The sequence below is a fragment of the Dromaius novaehollandiae genome, chromosome 25, assembly GCF_036370855.1.
Source record: "Dromaius novaehollandiae isolate bDroNov1 chromosome 25, bDroNov1.hap1, whole genome shotgun sequence".
NCBI classification, from domain to species: Eukaryota; Metazoa; Chordata; class Aves; order Casuariiformes; family Dromaiidae; genus Dromaius; species Dromaius novaehollandiae.
In genome coordinates, this window is record NC_088122.1 from 2667306 (window position 1) to 2687258 (window position 19953).

The 19953-nt window shown below is 43.9% G+C and overlaps 2 protein-coding genes across 6 annotated transcripts; one reads left to right on the forward strand and one right to left on the reverse strand.

Annotated features, from left to right (window-relative positions):
• Positions 1-787: 787 nt before the first annotated feature.
• On the forward strand, positions 788-14337 carry CHERP (calcium homeostasis endoplasmic reticulum protein). 3 transcript variants are annotated; one of them, XM_064497391.1, is made up of 18 exons: positions 788-921; positions 1036-1209; positions 1693-1874; positions 2607-2744; positions 3441-3592; positions 3968-4079; positions 4439-4528; positions 5174-5411; positions 5757-5935; positions 6347-6776; positions 8784-9022; positions 9859-9992; positions 10285-10371; positions 10675-10824; positions 10939-11055; positions 11541-11635; positions 12217-12402; positions 13639-14337. In XM_064497391.1, the coding sequence occupies exons 1-18, from the start codon at positions 897-899 to the stop codon at positions 13641-13643; spliced, it is 2733 nt and encodes a 910-aa protein (XP_064353461.1). In that variant the 5' UTR covers positions 788-896; the 3' UTR covers positions 13644-14337. The 3 variants fall into 3 exon arrangements, with proteins under 3 accessions (XP_064353461.1, XP_064353459.1, XP_064353460.1); XM_064497389.1 differs by lacking the exon at positions 13639-14337 and adding an exon at positions 13224-13623; XM_064497390.1 differs by lacking the exon at positions 13639-14337 and adding an exon at positions 13224-13622 and having other exon boundaries at positions 6380-6776.
• On the reverse strand, positions 14272-19937 carry C25H19orf44 (chromosome 25 C19orf44 homolog). 3 transcript variants are annotated; one of them, XM_064497392.1, is made up of 8 exons: positions 19856-19937; positions 18825-19463; positions 18212-18572; positions 17543-17619; positions 16652-17126; positions 15697-15792; positions 15399-15565; positions 14272-14941 (listed from the first exon to the last, which is right to left on the reverse strand). In XM_064497392.1, the coding sequence occupies exons 1-8, from the start codon at positions 19931-19933 to the stop codon at positions 14855-14857; spliced, it is 1980 nt and encodes a 659-aa protein (XP_064353462.1). In that variant the 5' UTR covers positions 19934-19937; the 3' UTR covers positions 14272-14854. The 3 variants fall into 3 exon arrangements, 2 of the variants coding, with proteins under 2 accessions (XP_064353462.1, XP_064353463.1); XM_064497393.1 differs by having other exon boundaries at positions 19694-19937; XR_010385090.1 differs by lacking the exon at positions 14272-14941 and having other exon boundaries at positions 15426-15565; positions 16725-17126.
• Positions 19938-19953: the final 16 nt, after the last annotated feature.

The window sequence follows — 19953 nt, forward strand, 5'->3', positions numbered from 1 at the left end:
CCCTCAAGTGTATTTCTAAAGTTGTGCAATAACGTAGAGACAGTTGAGCAATCCTCTCCTTGCCTTGTACCTCTCAGCTAGGGTGTGAAGCTGAACAGATCAGTACGTCGCCTTCGAAGGGATGCTTCCCGGAAGCCATCGCATACGTAAACGTGAGGTATTTTTAATCCCATTTTGAAAGACAGTGAAATACTTCTGCATGACCAGTTGGAAACTCGGGTGCGAAAGGAAAGCTAAGGTAAGGACCAGACACGATTTGAACGTTTTTCCTTTAGCTGCCTGAAGAAATGAAAGCATAAGTCACTTCGAAGGCAGGCAGTGGTGCTTGAAGTACTTAAATGTCCTGTCACAGCACCTGTGGCGGGAGCGCTGCGGCGATGGATCCTCCCTGGCATTAGAGCACGCACCACTTTCACCGCACCAGTTTTCGGCACCCGAATCGCCTTGTGGATGTGGCGTTTTCAAGGAGACGGGAAGGGCGCTGGGCCCGGGGCACCCCGGCGGCACTCGCGGGTTCCCGGGGCTTCGCGCGGGAGAGGCCTGCGGCTCCCCTGGGCCTCCGCTACGCCGGGGCGGCGAAACACCGACAAGAGCGGCCGGGAACGGGGCCGGGACCCTTCCCGCGGGCCCCTCTTGGGGCCGGGGCCCTGCTCGGCGCTGGGGGCGGCGGGCGCGGGGGCCCGGTGCCGCGGGGATGGCCGGTGGGGGGGGGTCGGGCCCGGCGGCACGTGCGTTAGGCCGCGCGCGCGCCCGCCCCCCCCCGCTTCCGCCCGCCGTCTCCATAGCGACGGAGCCGTAAAGCGCGGCCGCGCCTGCCGCCCGGCGTCTCGCGGCACTTCCGGCCGGCGAGGCCTAGCGGCGGCGGCGACGCCGCGGCGCCCCGTTGTCCCGCCGCCATGGAGATGCCGCTGCCGCCCGACGGTGAGCGCGGCCGCCGGGGCGGGGGGGGCCGAGGGGAGCGGGGGGAGGGCGGCGGGAGCGGGGCGGGGGGCGGCGGCGGGGCCGGCGCGGGCTGACGGCGCTGCCTCCCCGCAGACCAGGAGCTGCGGAATGTCATCGACAAGCTGGCGCAGTTCGTGGCGCGGAACGGGCCCGAGTTCGAGAAGATGACGATGGAGAAGCAGAAGGAGAACCCCAAGTTCTCCTTCCTCTTCGGCGGCGACTTCTACGGCTACTACAAGTACAAGCTGGCGCTGGAGCAGCAGCAGCGTGAGTGCAGGCCGCGGGCGGGCAGGGCCGCGGCGGGCTCCGGCCTCCCCCCGCCCCTGCCCGGGTGCCGGCGCCCCTTCCCCTCCTCTCCCGGCCCTGCTCGCAGCCCCCGGGCTGGCTCGCAGCCTCCTGCTGCCCTCTCGCCTCCAGGTGCTCGGCTGGGCCCCGTCTGCGGCCCTTCGCACCCCTGTCCGTGGGTTTGGGGAGGAAGGCCCTCGCGCCCTCCGCGACAGGGTGGCCTGCCGCCACGACCCCTTCCCGGAGCAGGCCCTGAGCTGGGGCTGTTCCTGACTAATGTGCAAGGAGCCACTGACTGTCCTCCTTCCCACCACACCATCCACCCTCAGCTCCTTTTCACTTGTCTGTTAAACACTTAAGCAGAAATCGTGGGTCTGTTTTGGAACCAGCACTGTGTTCACCTGTTGGCTGGCGGTAGCAGACTTCTCTTTGATGCTTACTTTGGAAGTTGACTTTCTCTGGCAGTGTTGTGCAAGCAAAGTCAAGATATCGAGGCTACTGCGCAGATCCAGCCGCTGCCACAACCGTCTCTCCCGCCGGCTGCGCCTATCCCAGCCCCTCAGGGAACTCCCTCGGTGGAGGAACTTATCCAGCAGAGCCAGTGGAACCTCCAGCAGCAGGAGCAGCATCTCCTGGCCATGAGACAGGTCGGTTTAGCATAAGCCGTCACCCGGTTTAAAGTAGGCTACCGGTGGCTGCAAAGCAGGACAGGAAGGTTTCTTTCCTACTAGTGGTGGTGGCACTATATGTTGGTGAGAAGAAAGAGGGAGTATTGCTTTGCTTGTTCTTGTTCTGTGGTAATAGCCATAATCTCCTTAGGAGAGATGTATCTGATGCATGTATAAGTTTGATCCTTGATAAAGCATTTCATTAATTGCAATGAAAACCCTCATTGGCTTGCACAGAGTGGAATAAATTGTGACTGCTCTAATCTTTATTTGATGCCGCAGCTTGCTAGAATTGCAAGACGTTCCAGCTTGTAGCACTCTAAGGCGTGCTCTGATTGGGGGTGGGATGGCACTGTGTGCTTGAATTAGTTGTTTTACAGACTGCGTTTTGCTTTTAGAGGTACCAAACTGAAGAGTTCCCAGAGAAAGGGAGTTCATATGGATTGTGCTTTGCGAGTAGCAGCTGGCTGCAGTTATCGGTTGTGTCATGATGGAGAGATTTAGGAGGTGGAAGTGAACAGTGTTTTTCCTGAAGAGTGAGAAGAGTCTTCTCTTCTCAAAAATAACCAATTGAAACATATTTATACATGGTCACATTGCATGTCAAAGGTTTTGGTCTTCAAGAAAACTGCTTATGATTAAGAAGACAGGGATTTATTAGGTTGGTTATTTAAAAGAATATTGGATGTGATGTAATTCCCTTTCTTTCAGGAACAAGTTACATCAGCAGTAGCCCTTGCAATTGAGCAACAAATGCAGAAAGTTTTAGAGGAAACCCAGTTAGATATGAATGAATTTGACAACTTGTTGCAGCCGATAATTGACACGTGCACAAAAGATGCAATCTCAGTAAGTAAACTCCTTGCATATCAGTTCTGTTCCTGTCTTTGCAAGTGATATGCTACTGTGAAACTATGAATGCAACACCAGGAAGGATGCATAGGGCCTTACCTGTACAAAAGGCAATTAGAAGGCTTTCATTCTGGTCACAATTGCTTTTTCTTCAGTTAGCTGTTGGTGTCTCCATGCATTGATTACTTTGCTTGTGTTTAGCTGCTCAGAGCATGAAGTCAGTTCATAAATTGGAGAAGATGTTCTTCCCAGGAAATTGAGGGAATGGAGGGGGGTCAGCTTACACTAATGAAAAAGAAGAGATCAGTCCCTAACTTGGAATGTTTTGGGGTACCAATTTTTATGCTGTGTTGGGGTTTAGGATAAAGCAGTTTAAAGCAACTACTGATTATAAAGAAATAGGACAGAAATTACCCCCAAAACAGGAAAGAAAAGTTAAGCCTGATCATGGAGTGAGTGAGTGAGTGAAGTGATCTAAATCTGAACTGTTATTCAGTGGTGTTCTAGATTAAGTACAACTTGAATTTTGAAACTGTATGGTTAAAAATAGCAACTTTATTGTTTCATTTATGGCACATGAGATTGCAGCTGTTAGGGAAAATTTTCCTTCTTGCAGTTATTTCAGTATTAGGAAGTCCATAGAATGTGAACACATCAGACTAACTTGAAATATTTTAAAATTCTTTTTCTAAGGCTGGCAAAAACTGGATGTTTAGTAACGCAAAGTCTCCTGCACACTGTGAGCTGATGGCTGGGCACCTGCGAAATCGCATAACAGCAGAAGGAGCTCACTTTGAGCTTCGGTTACATTTAATCTACTTAATCAATGATGTATTGCATCACTGGTAAGAATTAAATTCTGTTTTCCAGTTTTCTATTTTGATTAATTTGGTGAAGTCTCTCTGCTAGATACATTCTTAGTTTGATTAGTCACCTTTTATTTTTTAAAGTATACATATTCATTATTTTAGCAGCTGCCTTAAGATGTGTGTAACTGGTGCAAACAAAGATCCAGTGCTTTAATAATTATATTCAGCTTTTATCTACTTTGTGTATGTTTATTCCAGATAAGGCTGTACAGTAAAAATGTAAAGAACTCTCTCTGTATTTATGTGAATCCCCTACTTTTAGTACAGTGCAGGTTAGGAGGAATTGAATATTACAGTGCTGTTAGTGTTCTAGTAAAAGGCAATAACTCTTCTCCTTCCTTTTATTTGAAGCCAGCGGAAGCAAGCACGAGATCTTCTGGCTGCTTTACAGAAGGTGGTTGTGCCTATATATTGTACCAGTTTTCTAGCAGTGGAGGAGGATAAGCAACAGAAAATTGCCAGAGTAAGTAGCTGGTTTTGGTTTAAATGTATGTTTTGCTTGCTTTCTTAGGTTAGTGTTAAGCAAATTCACAAATATAAGGACAGAAGAGGACTGCTGAGATTTTTCTAGTATGGTCTTCTTCCTGTCACAGGATGTACTTGAATTCATGTTTGAACTAGAACTTTAAACCAAAAAGAAGTACCTGGGCTTTATTTAAAAGTTATCATGATGATGAGTACTTCTGAGTCTTCAGTGGTCCCAAAGACAAGTGACTAAATCCTAGGCCTTTTGACAAAGCTAGAGGCATAAAAATGCTGTGCCTTGATTTTTCTTTTATTGTTCATCGTTTCTAACAATCTTTTGCTCTTGCATTTATGCAGCTTCTCCAACTGTGGGAGAAAAATGGGTACTTTGATGAATCAATTATTCAGCAGTTACAGAGCCCAGCTCTTGGACTTGGCCAGTACCAGGTTAGCCGCAAAAGAAAAGTTACACTTTCCTTATTTATATAAATATTTGAGAACAAATTTAGGAATGTTTCTTTCCCTGAAGTGTAAATGTTATTTTTTCCTTGTTGAAGTCCTCTACAAAGGTTTACAAAAATAATGTAAAACATAACCTTGTTGTTTCAAATGTTCAGTAATCTGGCTGCTGATACAATCCCAGAAGGTTCCCAGTGACTGCATTGTGGTAGTTCAAATGCAAATCCATATTTTACAGCTTGTTTTCCTTTTTATGGCAATGAATGGTTGGTAAAAGAGAAACTAAAGAAAACCATAACTTAAAATAGTGTGTACTAAGCATACAAATTGTTGTGGCAGCAGGAGCTATTCATTTTTAGCATTAATAATGAATGCTGTTGATTTTAGCTGTTCTTGAAAGCTAGCTCTTAATACAGACAGCAGATTTTAACCTGCAGAGAACATTTTGAAAATTTTCAAATAGACTCACTGTGTGAGTAGGTTCTTCTGCCAACAGACTGTGCTGCGTTTTCATGTATTTCTTGGGAGGGGGTGGAGAATGATACAGGAGATTTTGAGTGAGCAGCTAAGACAGCTGCTTCAGCTACTGCATTAACTTTCTGAAAATGTTCTTAATTTATCTAATTTTCTCAGGCAAATTTGATCACTGAATATGCAACGGTAGTGCAGCCCGTACAGGTAGCCTTTCAGCAGCAGATACAGAACTTGAAAACTCAACATGAAGAATTTGTAAACAGTTTAACACAGCAGCAGCAGCAGCAACAAATACAAATACCACCACTAGAGAACGAGGTGAAATCAACACCCCCACCTCAGGCCCCCACATCAGCACCAACCACCGCTCCGCCATCTGTTCCAGTTACGCAAGCAGGTACTAACCTGTTCTGGGGACCTGTGCAGAAGTCAGTGGGTGATAACGCTGTGAGATATTTACTGCTTTTTTTAGTAGCGAGCTACTGTGCTATGCTGGTTTGTTTCAGGCGAAAGTCTAAAGCTGCCTGGAGACTTGCAGTTGGTACAGTCTGATTCTTGAACCAAAGATGCACGTTTTAAACTGAGATCAAAAATCCTCTCTCCCAGTAGCAGATTTCTGCTGAATATCGACCATATGCAGGAACATTCAGATGGAGTAAGCTGTAGGTCTGCCGTAGGTGTGCTGGTGTTTTAGTAACCGCTTGCGACCTGGATGCTTATAATCTTCTCCTCTCTCTTTCAGATGATGGTAAATCGCAGCTGCCTCTAGCTGGTTCTACAGAGTATGACACTACAGGGTCTGGAGTGCAAGATCCTGCCTCTGGTGGACCGCGTGGCCCTGGATCTCATGATCAGATTCCTCCAAATAAACCGCCTTGGTTTGACCAGCCTCACCCTGTTGCACCCTGGGGTCAACAACAGGTATTAAACATGGTTCTGAAACAAGGTGTAGAGGGAGATGGAAGTTCACCTATTCAGAAAGATGAGCTTGGTTGTGGAAGGGTGGTAAAAGCTGTAAGTGTTAGAACTCCAGATTCACATCCAAATTTTTCTCATTCTGAAACAGCTGAAGGCAAGGTATAAATTGTGTTTCACAATTTGTCACCTACCACAGTTTCTCTGTGAACAAGCAGAACAACAAGAAGCGCACTCTAGAGCACAGCACCGTTTGGTTCAGTGGCAGTTTGATCTTTTCCTGTTCTTTCTCTGAAGTTGCAGTTGTTTGGACCTTGTGCTCGGAGAATCCTTCTCCCCTCTGCATGTCGTCTATAGTTTCAGGCAATATTTGGTTTAAAGGCTAGACTGTTTTTATTACGTTCTTTACTTTTATAGCCTCATGACCAGGCTCCTTACCCTCACCACCAGGGACCCCCTCATTGTCCTCCGTGGAATAACAACCATGAAGGAATGTGGAACGAACAGAGAGATCAAGGTTGGAACAACCAGCGAGAGACGCCTTGGAACAACCAGCCGGATCCTTCTTGGAACAACCAGTTTGAAGCACCATGGAACAACCAGCACGAACAGCCTCCATGGGGTGGGGGTCAAAGGGAACCTCCATTTCGAATGCAGCGGCCACCTCACTTCAGAGGCCCATTTCCTCCACATCAGCAACATCCCCAATTCAACCAGCCCCCGCATCCACATAATTTCAACCGCTTCCCACCTCGCTTCATGCAGGATGATTTTCCACCTCGCCATCCCTTTGAAAGGCCTCCTTATCCTCATCGTTTTGATTACCCCCAGGGGGATTTTCCTCAAGGTAAAGTGTGTACCAGGGCAGGTTTTCTTATGTTGCAATGCTGATTGCTGTTGCAAAATTATTTAGTACTTTGGGGAGACAGCTTGTTCTTGGAGGCCTGGTATGGTTTTCCTTAGCAATGATGAGTTTGGGGATTTGGAAAGCTGCTGCTACATAACTCAGTGAGAAGCACGCAGAATTTGATGCTTCTTTGCTTTTTGAGCCTGCCTTCCCTGATGGGATGTGGATAATCAGAAACTGTAATCCAAACTCAAGTCAGCATATGTCTGAAACGGTTCCCCTCTGTTTGCGGTATCTGGATGCTAACACATCTCCCTAGATGCTCCTTTTGCGAGTATTCTTAAGCCCGGAGGTGAGAAGCAGTGCCTGCCTGCAGATCTGATTTCCTGCACATTACGCCATGAGGGCGCTTCAGCTAGATCTTTCATACATAGAGGGAGTTAGGGGAAGACAGGCTGGAAGCACTTGCTCTTGAGCATGCATTCATCCATGTGGAGACATTGATTTCCCTATGTTTTTACTGTAAAAGCCTGTAAACCTGCGTTAATGCCTGGTAGCACAAGCTTGGTTCAGTAGGGTCTGGAGAAAAGATTCTTGTCTCCAGTTCTCTCTCCCTCCCTTCTTGTTTGGTGGAACATGGGGAGGCCTGACGCTGTAGTCAGTGGACTGCTTGCCTGGCCTTTGTGGCTAGGATTTGGCTGCAGGATTCCTCGGAAGTGTGATACAGTTCTGCTCTGATTTAGTTTCTATTTCACATTCAGAAGTTATGATTAATCTAGAATGATTGTTGTCAACATAAAGTCTAAAGGTCCTTGTAGTTCCCTATGACAAGTCACTAAAAAGCAATTATGTTGCCATTATTAAGCTTAAAATGTCAATGTAGGAGTTGCTATTTTAAGCTTAAAAGATTCTCAGTTCTACAAGTCCAAAAAAGGCTGAAAAACAATGACTTAGAGCTTATGTATTTAGGATTGTGATTAACTCCTGTAACTTTTTTTTTTTTTTTTTTTTTTTTTTTTTAAGAAAAACAAACCGTAATGTTCTTTTGACTGAGTTATGTTAGCAAGGAGTTAGTGAGTAGGGAGAACAGCTTTTGTCCTGGGGGAATTAAGGTCTAAGCTCAGAAAAGGTGCTGTGTTTTGGATTGTAGTGCTGACCTAGATCATTTGTTGCTTCAAGTAAAGTTGTTGGAGGGGATCTGCTAAAACAGGTGGCTAAAATTAGTAAAGTAGCTAAGCAATGACAGCACAGACTACGCTGAAATTCTGCTGAAGATGAATCAAACGGCATGGCTGAAGATGGGGCAGTGGCTGTAAAGGCTTCTCCTGAAAACCCCCCAGTCCTCCAGAGGATGTTGATTTCCAGGCTACCATTTTCGTGCAATGAGCTCAACAGGGTGTACTGGCATTCGTGGCAAATGGTTTGTCCATCGGTGACTGGGCAGGTGTCATTCACTTCTCTATTTTAGCAGGATATTATCTCTGCTTCTTATCAAAACGCCCCTTTAAACAAAGTATTTGCTTGTCACCTGTTCATGTGAGTTAATTTCTGCCATGTTTGTTTGTTTGTGTGTACTGGCTTGGTGTAGAGATGGAACTAGTTACAGATCTCTTAGGCTGTGCTAAGCCGTGATTGTGTGTTCAGGCTTCAGAAATGGAGCGTGCTGGTAGCTGCCCTGCTGCATCTAAAACCTTTTGTTCTTGAGAATATTTTTGTTGTAGCGCTTTTTGACCACAGTATGTTCCAAAACAGTGGCTTAGGTTAAAGTTTCCTGTTGTTTTGAGAGTAGTTGCTATAGCCGGAGAGAGGGGTACGCTGCAAGATTTTTGTGAACTTGGACCAGTAACCAGCTCTGGTTCTTCTGTTTTGTTCCTTTTCTTCAAGGCTCTAGGTACCATGATTATATTTTTATTTTAGGATAAATGCACTGTTTAAAGTACCTCTCTCTGATTGCCTTCCTTTCTCTAAAGCTAAAATAAAACCCCTTAACCCTCCTGCTCTGTGCAGAAATTGGTCCTCCTCATCATCACCCTGGTCACAGATTGCCTCATCCTGGAATCAGCGAGCATCCTCCCTGGGGAGGGCCACAGCACCCTGATTTCGGGCCTCCACCACATGGATTTAACGGGCAGCCTCCTCACATGCGGCGACAAGGCCCCCCTCACATGAACCACGATGATCCCAGTCTGGTGCCAAACGTTCCCTACTTTGACCTTCCTGCTGGACTTATGGCTCCGCTTGTGAAAGTAAGTGCTTGAAATGGGCCCTGACTAGTAGGATTAAAAGATTGAAATTCCGTGGTTGGTTTTAGGAACAGTTTAACATGGGCATTTATGATTTCAAATCTTTCCACGCAGCAGCTATCAGACAAAGTTGTCGTAGGGTTTACATTGGCGGGGGTTGGGGGACCCAGCTAGTGAAAATGGTAACATTTTCAAGTGTTGCATCCCATTGAAATTCAATTGAGTTCATATACATGAATGACTAATGTGCTCTTGAAAATCTTACCTATGTTTTAGAAATTATTAGTGCCCAGTGATTTCCAGATGGGCAGAGGGACCTGGTGTGGCCACTGTGCACTAGTTTGGTATTCAGAATTCTTCCTACAAAGATTTTTATAACACTAATGTGATACATGCAAACAAAGAAGAACAGGGAACAGGAAACGTTCAGCCTCTTTGGGGATGCCAGCTTCTTTGGGGATATGTACGTTTCTGCATTCTGTGTTTGAGATGAACAGATAGGTCTCTTCCATCTCTGGCTTTGTATTAGTACACCAGCTTTTGCCAGGTTTCCATTCAGGCACTGTTATCACAAAGGTGGGTAGATGAGAACTGCATTTTGTCTACCTGGCGATCCATTTAATGCTCCAGCAGGCGTAGTGCTGGCTTATCTCATAGAAATCAAAATGGTAGTGACAGCACAAGAAAGCACTGGGTCATCTGCAGAATCCTTATTTCTGGACCATGTTTTTATCCAATAATGAATTGTGAGGTCCCTACACCGTTAAATCTATATTTATCTCTTCAGGTAGCCACCCCATGACACATGACACGAATGTAATTTGTTTTGTTTCCGGCAGCTTGAAGATCATGAGTATAAACCTTTAGATCCTAAAGATATACGTCTTCCACCCCCAATGCCCCCCAGTGAGAGACTACTGGCTGCGGTTGAGGCATTTTATAGTCCACCATCTCATGACAGGCCTAGAAACAGGTAAGAGTAGGTATAGCTAACAATATGGTAAGGAAAATGCCCTAAGAAGCTGTCTCAAACAAAGAAGTGCCTCTCTCTTCCTTCGCCTGTGTCTTGGTTCTACTAATGCTGAAAATGAGTGCTCTTGTTTTATTTTAATCTGCACACGCTGTTTGATCTTACACTGAGATGTGTGAGACCTTTTGGCCGAGGCCCTCTGTTCCCTACAAAATCTAGTGGAAATCCTGAACTTCTCCATTGACCAAAGTAGAATTTTCACAGATGTTGGTTCTGTGTGGTTGATTTATTGCAGTGAAGGCTGGGAGCAGAATGGACTGTACGAATTCTTCAGAGCTAAAATGAGAGCGAGGAGGAGGAAAGGTCAGGAGAAGAGAAATAGGTGAGCGATCCTATCTGCTGCCCTCTGATGTGTGCTGTTCGTTTGGAAGGTGCTCGTAATACGTTAGACTAAATACTTGGGGAATATCTGTTCAGCGGTGTGCTGATGAAATCGCTGAGTTTTAACTTGCTCGAATTTTTGTCTGCTTGTAGGAAATAGGTATTGCCATGCTGTCAGGTTTTCACTAGATTGTCTGCAGAAATACAGTGCCTGTGTGTAATCTGAATTTGATGAAAAGCTGTTTGCATTTCTTATGCATCTCCTAGGAGCTTCACTGGAGTTTTGTTTCTTCTATCTATGCAGTGGGCCTTCTCGGTCTCGCAGTCGCTCGAAAAGCCGAGGTCGCTCATCCTCCCGGTCCAATTCACGATCTTCAAAATCATCTGGCTCCTATTCAAGGTCACGATCTCGCTCTTGCTCTCGGTCACGATCCTATTCACGGTCTCAGTCCAGGTACAGTGCAGTGGGCTGAATCTTGGGGGTGAAACAACCCATCAGGGCTAAATGAGGAACCCCGGATTTGCTCTGTGATTTGCGCATCTGATCTCACGTGTTCTCCCTCTCCAGAAGCCGGAGCAGGTCCCGCTCTTCTCATAGCCGCTCGCGGTCACGGTCAAGGTCACGATCGAAATCTTACTCCCCAGGCAGGCGGCGCCGGTCCCGGTCTCGCAGTCCCACTCCTCCGTAAGCATTTGTTTGTTTATTCCTCTTTTTACCTGGATTGTGCAGAAATGTACCATGAAAGATGTTTTTCTTATAACCTGGGTGTATTAAGCATCTTAACAAATATGACAAAAGAGAAGATGGCAGGCAGATTTGTTTATGTATACAGAAAACAAAGTTACTCTGTTGTGGCTATTTGTTTTAACAAAAACTATGTAGCTATGACGGCTTCTTATGCCTTCATAAAAAGGAGGAAGACTCCTCTAAGTGTACACTGCGTGTTAGGAAGACCGTAGTGTTTGACATACCTTGTACTAGGTGCAGGCAGTGTGTTTCTGGTACCCATAACTCCATAATCTAATAACCTCATATTAAATTATAGTTTATTAACGAGGTTGGGATTAAACTGGATGTTAATGTTTAACAGAACTTGAATGATCTTCATCTCTCATTGTGTTAGAACAGTACGATTTCTTCTGGTTAATACATTCTTTTTATTTCCTTAGTTCTTCTGCTGGTTTGGGGTCCAGTTCTGGACCTCCTATACCAGAATCAAGACTTGGAGAAGAAAATAAAGGCCATCAAATGCTAGTGAAAATGGGTAAGATAATGTTCTTCAACATTTTAACTGTTTTTTCCCTGAATAAAGTCTTTCACAAACCAGGAAACAAAACCAGGCACCCAACTCTTGGATACAATTATTCTGATGTTCCTAAGTATGATCCCTTCCAACACCTTCCTGTTCCAAGGTCAGAGTAAGTATATTCCGAGCTGTAAGTATACAGAAGATGGAGCAATGGTGATAGTTGCCTTTCCGTAAAGGACACAGAAGAGAAGGGTGGAAGCCTGGTATCGCAGAGACCTTATCTATCTGAGGTATTTCATCCCCCCGTGGTGTAGATCAGCAGGGTTGGCTGGAAAGAGTGGTTTATTGCTGCGTTTCCTCCCATTGCCATCTTAAAAGTTTTTAGTTACAGTGCTGATGTTTGTAAGCTCCCAAAAATCACTGCATATTAATACTTTTGAAATAAATGGGACATTTTGTATGTTGTTTCAGGCTGTCTGTATCATCCCGCTATATCAGATTCTTGAGCTTGTTGCCAAAATGTTTGTCTGTGCAATCTCGGATGCTATTTCTTTTATTTTTGGAACTCAGAGGACAATGTTGTGTCCTTTCTGTAGGATGGAGTGGATCTGGTGGATTGGGAGCCAAGGAACAAGGAATTCAGGACCCAATTAAAGGAGGAGATATCCGAGACAAATGGGATCAGTATAAAGGAGTGGGAGTTGCTTTAGATGACCCTTACGAAAACTATCGAAGAAATAAAAGTTACTCATTTATTGCACGCATGAAGGCCAGAGATGAATGTAAGTGAATACTACTAAGCAATTTAAAAGTAACTTTGCAGATTTAACAGTGATTTTGTCTTATTTAAAAAGGGTTTCACTGTAGACTGTAAACCCAAATCAAAGACTAGTAACTCTTAATTCTTTCTAAAATAATGAATAAAATAAACCACCAGGTAAGTAGATGGATGTATACTGAGTAACCCACCAAATTTTCCTTTTCAGGGGTTATTTGCATTATAATTTAATTTCTGAAACATTCATGTAATTAGCCTGTTCTGTGTAAGCTCTGTCTGTCTATGTCTTTTTATCTTATCCTTCAAGAAATAGGGTCAGTCACAAAGGTGATTGTATGGCAGGAGCCATACCACCAGCTGGATGGCTGCCAAAGCAGGAAGGAGGCCTTTGTGGTTTAAACGAAGTTAGGCCACGCTCGCTGTTTTGCCCTGCCCAGCTCCAGGTTTCCTACCATTATTGCTGTATCCTGTCAAATTCAGAGCTGGACATGAATTCACTGTAGTGCAGTTGCAGGAAAGGCTTAGAAAAAGTGGAGGCGTTTTTTAATAGATGGTGAAGAGAAGTCCCTGAATGAGACTTTGCAGGGAAGCTGAGTTGCATAGGACAGCTATACTTACCACCAATTAAAATGAAAAAATCGGATGTGCCAAATGAGAAGTCACTTCTGCCTATGGCTGCAGTAGATCTGCATAATAAAATGGATTCAAACAAAAGCCCAGAAGGAAAATTCCTTATTAATAAAGCCCTCATTCTATGAAACATTTCTCTTCAGCCAGCTTAGGTAACTGTAGAATGTGTAAGAACTCTTTTCCCTATTGTTTCAGTGAAGTGTGAAACGCAAGACCCTCCACCACCCGAATAAGACTCTGAAGAAAGATGTCTTGCATCTTCTGCAGATCATTAAAACTTGTATAAATCCGGATTAAAGTCTGGAGGAAGTGACAAATGAATTACTTTTAAAACTATGGTGAAAAGTGGAAAGCTATGACATGTACTTTAACACTTACGGTTTAGTGTTTAAAAAGGCCAGTCATTACTATGACATGTCTAGCAAGTTTAAGAATTTCCATTTATTTTGCACAATTTTTTAATTAGTTACCTGTTTTATACTAGAAGTAAACCCTAGTCAAGCTATCCCTAGTCCAAAATTGTGATTCACTCATTCCTGTGGCATACAAACGTTATCTGGTATGGTTCCATGTCTTTAGTTCCATAATGTATGTTTATTTCTCTCAAAAGGTTAATTCTATTTGAAGTGGAGGGGTGCTGCCTTGGGATCAAGTCAGACTGATGCTGAGCAGTGTATCCTAATGTCTAAATGGGGAATGAAGCATCTAGTTCCAGTACAGGTGACCTATGAGCACTGTGCAAGCTTGTTAGAACCTACCACACAACTTAACACCCCTACACACCAGCTGCTGCAGTCACAACTCTGTTCAGAACGTGAGGGTTAACTGTTCTAGATGTCCAAGCGCTCTAAGGGATGTTCAATGCTTTGTAATGGAAGACATTCTTTAAGCTTTTTATATTTTTGTATATACCCTTTAATAAAAGCTAATTAGTTCAATAGAAGAGAATCAATCTTCTCTGCTCCGCAAGTTTCTAACAATGAAACATTCTTGGAAACTTCCTTTAAACTAAATGAGAAAAACCTTTTGTAACTGTTTTGAGACCACCAGCTAAAAATGTTAGGTCCTTACACTGCACTTCCACTCCAGAGGTCTGCTTGGTGGTAACCTCTTCCAGAGTCATTTGTTTGTATAGCAGAAACCCTCTTAAAACCATTCAGTTAATATGGTGAAATATCAGTTTGTTCTAGATCTACTGTAGTTGTGGAACTGTAACTGTCTGTGAATCAGCATACAACACCTGTATGTTACCAACTTGTGAATTTTATTGTTTTGCCTTCCAATAAACACTTTTTTAATAAAAATAAAATGGTGGCTTATACTTCAGAGTAAATGGATTCCAGTACTTTGGCTGTAAGCCTCTCTTCTATTCAGCTTGTCTTAATTTTGTGTTTAGGTTTGGTTTTGTAGTAGTTTAACAAAACTAAATTGTATATAACACTGTTTAAATGAGGCACTAAAGTCAGGACAGTATTATTCTACTGTGATCACATTCATCTGGGTAGTACAGGTTTTCGTTTTTACCATGATAAACACGTAAACTATGACGACTTACCCCGCTCCCTCTCGAGAAATGTTTTCTTGGTTTGTTTTCTGCTGAACACTGACTTAATTTGCCTGAAGCCTCTTGGCTATCCCTGTATTGTGTACATTAGTTAAAATTCAGATGTAGGAAAATAAATTATGTATAGCAAAATACAGAGCAGTTAGTACAAATCCTTGCAGTACATAATTTGCATCTTTTTATCTCTACACTTTGAAAGGATTTCTTGTTCCACCTTGAGATTTGTAAATGTAAGTTCTAGTTAAAATTCACAAAGTAAGAGTCAAAGCAGTTTCCGCTCCTGTGTTTTCTCAATTTCTTGGAGCGCTTGCTCAATTGTTAAAGGTGGGGATTTGTGATTCTTGATGTACTGCAAAAAAAAAAAAAAATTAGTTAACACATTTATTGTATAGATAAATACCCTGAAGTATTTAGTAAATAATGTAGATGAATATTCTGCAGTATTTAATAAACAGTAAATATAAATACTTTGCACTATTTGGTAAATAAGGAATCTTTATATCAAGATACCTGCACTTTTCCATACTAGCAACAGAAACTGATATTGCAATCAGAGCATTAGGAAGATCCTTGCTCATTTGTGGACTGCTAGATGGCACAGCAGAAAAAGCAAAACTGTGGTGTACAGTAAGACTTCAGCTCAGTCTTTTTTCCTGTATGAACTCCCAACTGCAACTAATTAATAATATGAACTTCCTCTGATTAATGATTAATTGAATAAGAAAATAATGTTTGCTACAAATACTGAAGTGTTTGGAAAGAAATATACACTTACTCTAGGCTACTTTCTATTCTATCATAAATACCTCTTTAGCCTCTTCCAGTGTGTGGTAGTGGAACTGCTCATTCTCCAATGAAGCCACAAGGGATAAGTGAAGGTTGTGGATGTTCTCTACAAACTGTTGAGTCAACATCAAGTGCTGTTTTAACATGTCATTTAAAACAAGAACTGATGGACTGTATGCTGTCAAGGCTGCAAGGAAGGGAGAATGTATACTTTTAGTGATCAAATATAAGCCAGACCCTAAATTTTAAACAATCTGAGTGTGAGTTAGTTGCATAAAAATTTAACAAAACAATACTAAGAAATGTATTTTTCAGTACCTTCTACCGTATCCATGCTGATGACGTGACTGGCAATAGGTACTGGATCGATGTAGCTGTTTCCTACAGGTGGGCCAAGTACTGCAGAATTGTTTGCTGTGTAGAGGATAAAATTAGTATTACTATGTTTGGAGGGTGAAAAGGTTTGTCACTAAAACTCAACAGACGACCAGAAGCCTCCACGGGGAGTTCTGCAGAAAATTGGTAAAGCCCACAACAGGGAACTGTCAGCCAGGTGATGCTGAAATAGTGCTGTGGCCTCCATAGTTATTTTTTTTCCCCTCAAGATCATAACACATGCCATGTTAGAAGATACCCTTTCTAACTCTAAACAGAGTGAAAATAAGGGTTCTAGGCCACTGTTTTCAAGCACACCTGAGTTTCTTTTGTCTCCTCCTTGAGTGCAGCAAATGGCTGTTACTGATTTTCCTTTTACAAGAAAGAGGGGGAGGACAGGAGCTACTCCTCAGAAACAGCAAAGGGGCATGTCTGTGTTTTGTAAACTAGACCATAGCACTCTCCCAAGAAACAAATACAATGCATGATCACCCCTACATTGAAAGATCACTTTAGTAACTGAAATATCATAAAAGTGTTGAATTGCCATTTAAGGATATTACTTGGGTTAGTACAAGTCCTATTTTTTTTTTTTTTTTTTTTTTGCTACGGTCTATTTAAGCCCTGTTGGTAGCATAAGCTCATCCCTCCTAGGTTTCCGGTTGGGAGATGCTGTTTTAGCAAAAACAATTCAAGGTTGTTCTGTTGTCCAATACTCTTGTCCAATACTTTTCTACAGATAGCAAATGAAAGTGTTAGGCTTTTGAAAGCTTTTAATTTAATGTCAGCTAGGGGCAGTTAGTACTTGAACTAAGAACGCTAGATACTGAATAAGAACATATAAAACAAAAATCTCAAGATGGGATAGAGCAATATCTTGATTTCAACATGAACTTACTCTTTGACCAGCAATAGGTAAATGGAGAATCAACTGTCTGAACTGCAGTTTCCTTTACAGTTACTCTGTGTACCTGGTCATGCCTCTCTCTGCTAAGTAAAGGCGATGATGCTGAAGAAGATGGGTCTTTTCCAGAATATGTGTAACTCCTAGAATGTTCCTCCGACATTCTTGATACAGATTCACTGTCTGTTGCAGACAGGGACTTTTCAAAGTCTTCAGAATATTCTGAATTAACAGTTCTGTCATCATGATCAACATAATCTTGTCTGTGTCTAGGAAAATCTGCAGAAACTCCACTTAAATGCTCAGAGATTTCAGCTTCAGTCACAATTCTTTCATTATCCCCTTCAGATGCATCATTCGTACCAGCTACTGCACTTGTCATTTTAAAGGAGGTTTGGTCATTTTTCACCTCGAATGCATCTTTTGGGAGGTCTCTCTTTGATTTTTGGACAACTTGAATGTCTGTCCCCTGTAAAATAAAAGGAGAACTTTACGAGAAATGCAAAAGAAACATTACAAGAATCAACTATAACCTAGAATATGCCTCCATTATTCTTGATTTGTGCTGTAGTATATCACTGATAATTAGCTACTGCTTTAGTAGGAAATAAAAATGCTGCTTTTATGTGTCACTTCACATACTTGGCAGTTTTGTTAAATTTACTGAGGAAATGTAAAGACACACACACACACACACACACACACACACACACACACACAAAAGAATTTGGTCAGGTTTCAGTACACTGTAAAGTCCAAATCTAACCCCTACAACTAGTGAGGCATGCCCACATGAATAAAATAGGAGCAGTTATTTTAGAATATCCATCTGGCACCAAGCAAAGGCTGAATGGAAATAAGAGCTGCTAGGGAATTTCTACTTACTCTCTGCTTTAATTCTGGTGTCTCATTGGGGATATCTGATGCCAAGTCATCAAGGCTCAGGATATTCACTCTGAAGTCTGCAATTGAATGACAAATTGTCACCCAGGCATCAGAGCACAAAAATTACAGTACACTTTCCCTTAAAAGAGAAAAGTGAACAAAAAAAAAAAAAAATCAGTACTACGTTCCTACTTTAATGCTTGGGTGTTATACTAAAAAGCAAGGGTCAACTTTTTTTTAATCTTAGCAATCGTTCTCTAAAGTTTCCAGCTTTGCCTGTAGGTGGATCTACTAACCAAGTTCAAGAGATTTTTTGATGTCTTTTATTTATGTTTGTTTTCACTCAAATACATTAGTATATTGTCCCACTGATGAATGAAAACTGTTTTAAATGTTGGAATTGTTTTGATGTGATAATCAAGTGTCATTACTCTACATCCAGGGAAGCATCATTAAACTGAACTCACTAAATGAAAACCCAAGAAAAATACAAATATATTACATGAGAAAAAAGAAGCATTCAGACAAACTCATAATTCCTTTGGTTCCTTTCCTAGACTTATGTGACATTAGACTGCTGAATCCTTTCACTGAAGATATTTGCCCATGTTTACTACTGTACCGTTCATACCAAGTCTATCTAGACAACTGAAATATTTAAGAAGTTACCATTTGAGCTTCCGCTAATTGAATCTTCTGCCTCTGCTGCTTTTGAAAATAATTCGTCTAATGACTTTATTTCACTTTCATCACTTCCAAGTGATATGTGGCTTTGCCTGATGTCGCCTGTTCTGGGTGCAGTGATCTTTACAGTATTGTCCTTCATGGAAGATGACAGTGATTGAGGTCTGGCATTATTTAGTACTGACAAGTTTCTGCTGGTTGGTGAAGGTGTTAGTGAATTAACTCCAAGAAAAATGTCTTTCTCCGAGTCTCTGCTGCGAAAGGAAGGTGCTTTAGATATCTTTGTCAGTGAAAGTTCCTTACGAGATGGAAGAGGCATTCTTAATGAAACTGTAGTCTCACTCTTCTGAAGAACATGAAAAAGAAACACATGCATTACTTCATTTACTGTATGTAGATCACTAAAAGCAAAAACAAATTACAATGGGTAAACCCTAATACATTAGAAATGTAAGCTGAAGCTGACTCATTAACAGCTACAAACGCAGAATTAAAAATTAGTTTCTGGCATTATCTAAATGAAACGTGACCTACTAGTTTAAGACTATTTCATAAAAGTGTAAATAAAAATACACAATCCAGAAAAGACTGTATTTACCTTTCCCACCTGTTTAGAATCACTTATAGATACCCTCCGCTTCTCATTTCTGCCAGAAAGCTCCAAAGAGCTCTCCATCAATTCTCTCATTTCCTCTTCATCACTATCCAGACCAAGCTGCTGTTTAACTGTAAGATTCTCTTTTGGGTTTTGGATGCTTTCATTTTCCTTGGGACGGGCATTACCGAAGGTCACATTTTCACAGGCCGTAGCGTAATTCTTCCGATACTTGTTGCCTCTTGCACTCTGTTCACGACTGGAAGCAGATGAGAAGGACTCATCCGCAGGTTTCTGGCCCAGCTCGCTGTTTCGCAAGTCCATCTGCTTTTTCCGACTCATGATTTTGCTTTCGAGCTGTGCCACCTTCTGCAGAGCGGTGCTGGAGCGCGCGTGGGAGGCGCTACCCAGGGCGCCCTGTGCCAGCTGCCTGCTGGCTGCCGGCATGGCGCGGCCCGACGGCTGGCTCCACCTGTTTCCCTGCCCGGTTTCGCTGGGCGCCTTCAGGAACCTGCTGCGGCGGAACGGCGCTTTCCCGGTTTTCTCCAGCTCGGAGTCATCCGCAGAAAGGTCGCTAAGGGAGCGAGGGAGGCCGCCGCGCCCGGCCGCCGCGCCTCTCCAGCGGAGAGCATCGCTGCGTCCCTGCCGGGGAGAGGACGCAAAGTGAGGGCGCTCCCGTCGCTGAGCCCTCGGAGGCGGAGGCGGGCGGCCCGGCCCGGCTCCCGGCGCCCGGGCTGGGCAGACGCTCCCGCCCCCGCGGCCCTGCCCTCGCCCCCTCCTCCCGCAGCCCGCTCGCCGCCCGGGGCCTGCGCCGCCGGCTGCAGAGCGGGCGCGACCTGGCGCGGAGGCCGGGACGGGAGCTCGCGCCTCACCTGCCCTCCGCCCGCGGGCGCCCTCCGCGCCCGAGCGACCGCGGCCATCCCGGGCCGGGCCGCACCGAGGCAGCGGCTCCCTCAAGCCCGGCCGAGCGGCCGCTGGGCCGTATCCCGGAGACCGCCACTCCCCAACATCCCGCCCTCTCATTGGCTCCGCACGGGACTCCTTCGCGCGCCGGCCGATCCTTGGGCGTAACCAGCCAATCCCAAGGCGGCGCGCCGAGGCGGGCCGGTCATTGCGCCGACTACAAATCCCA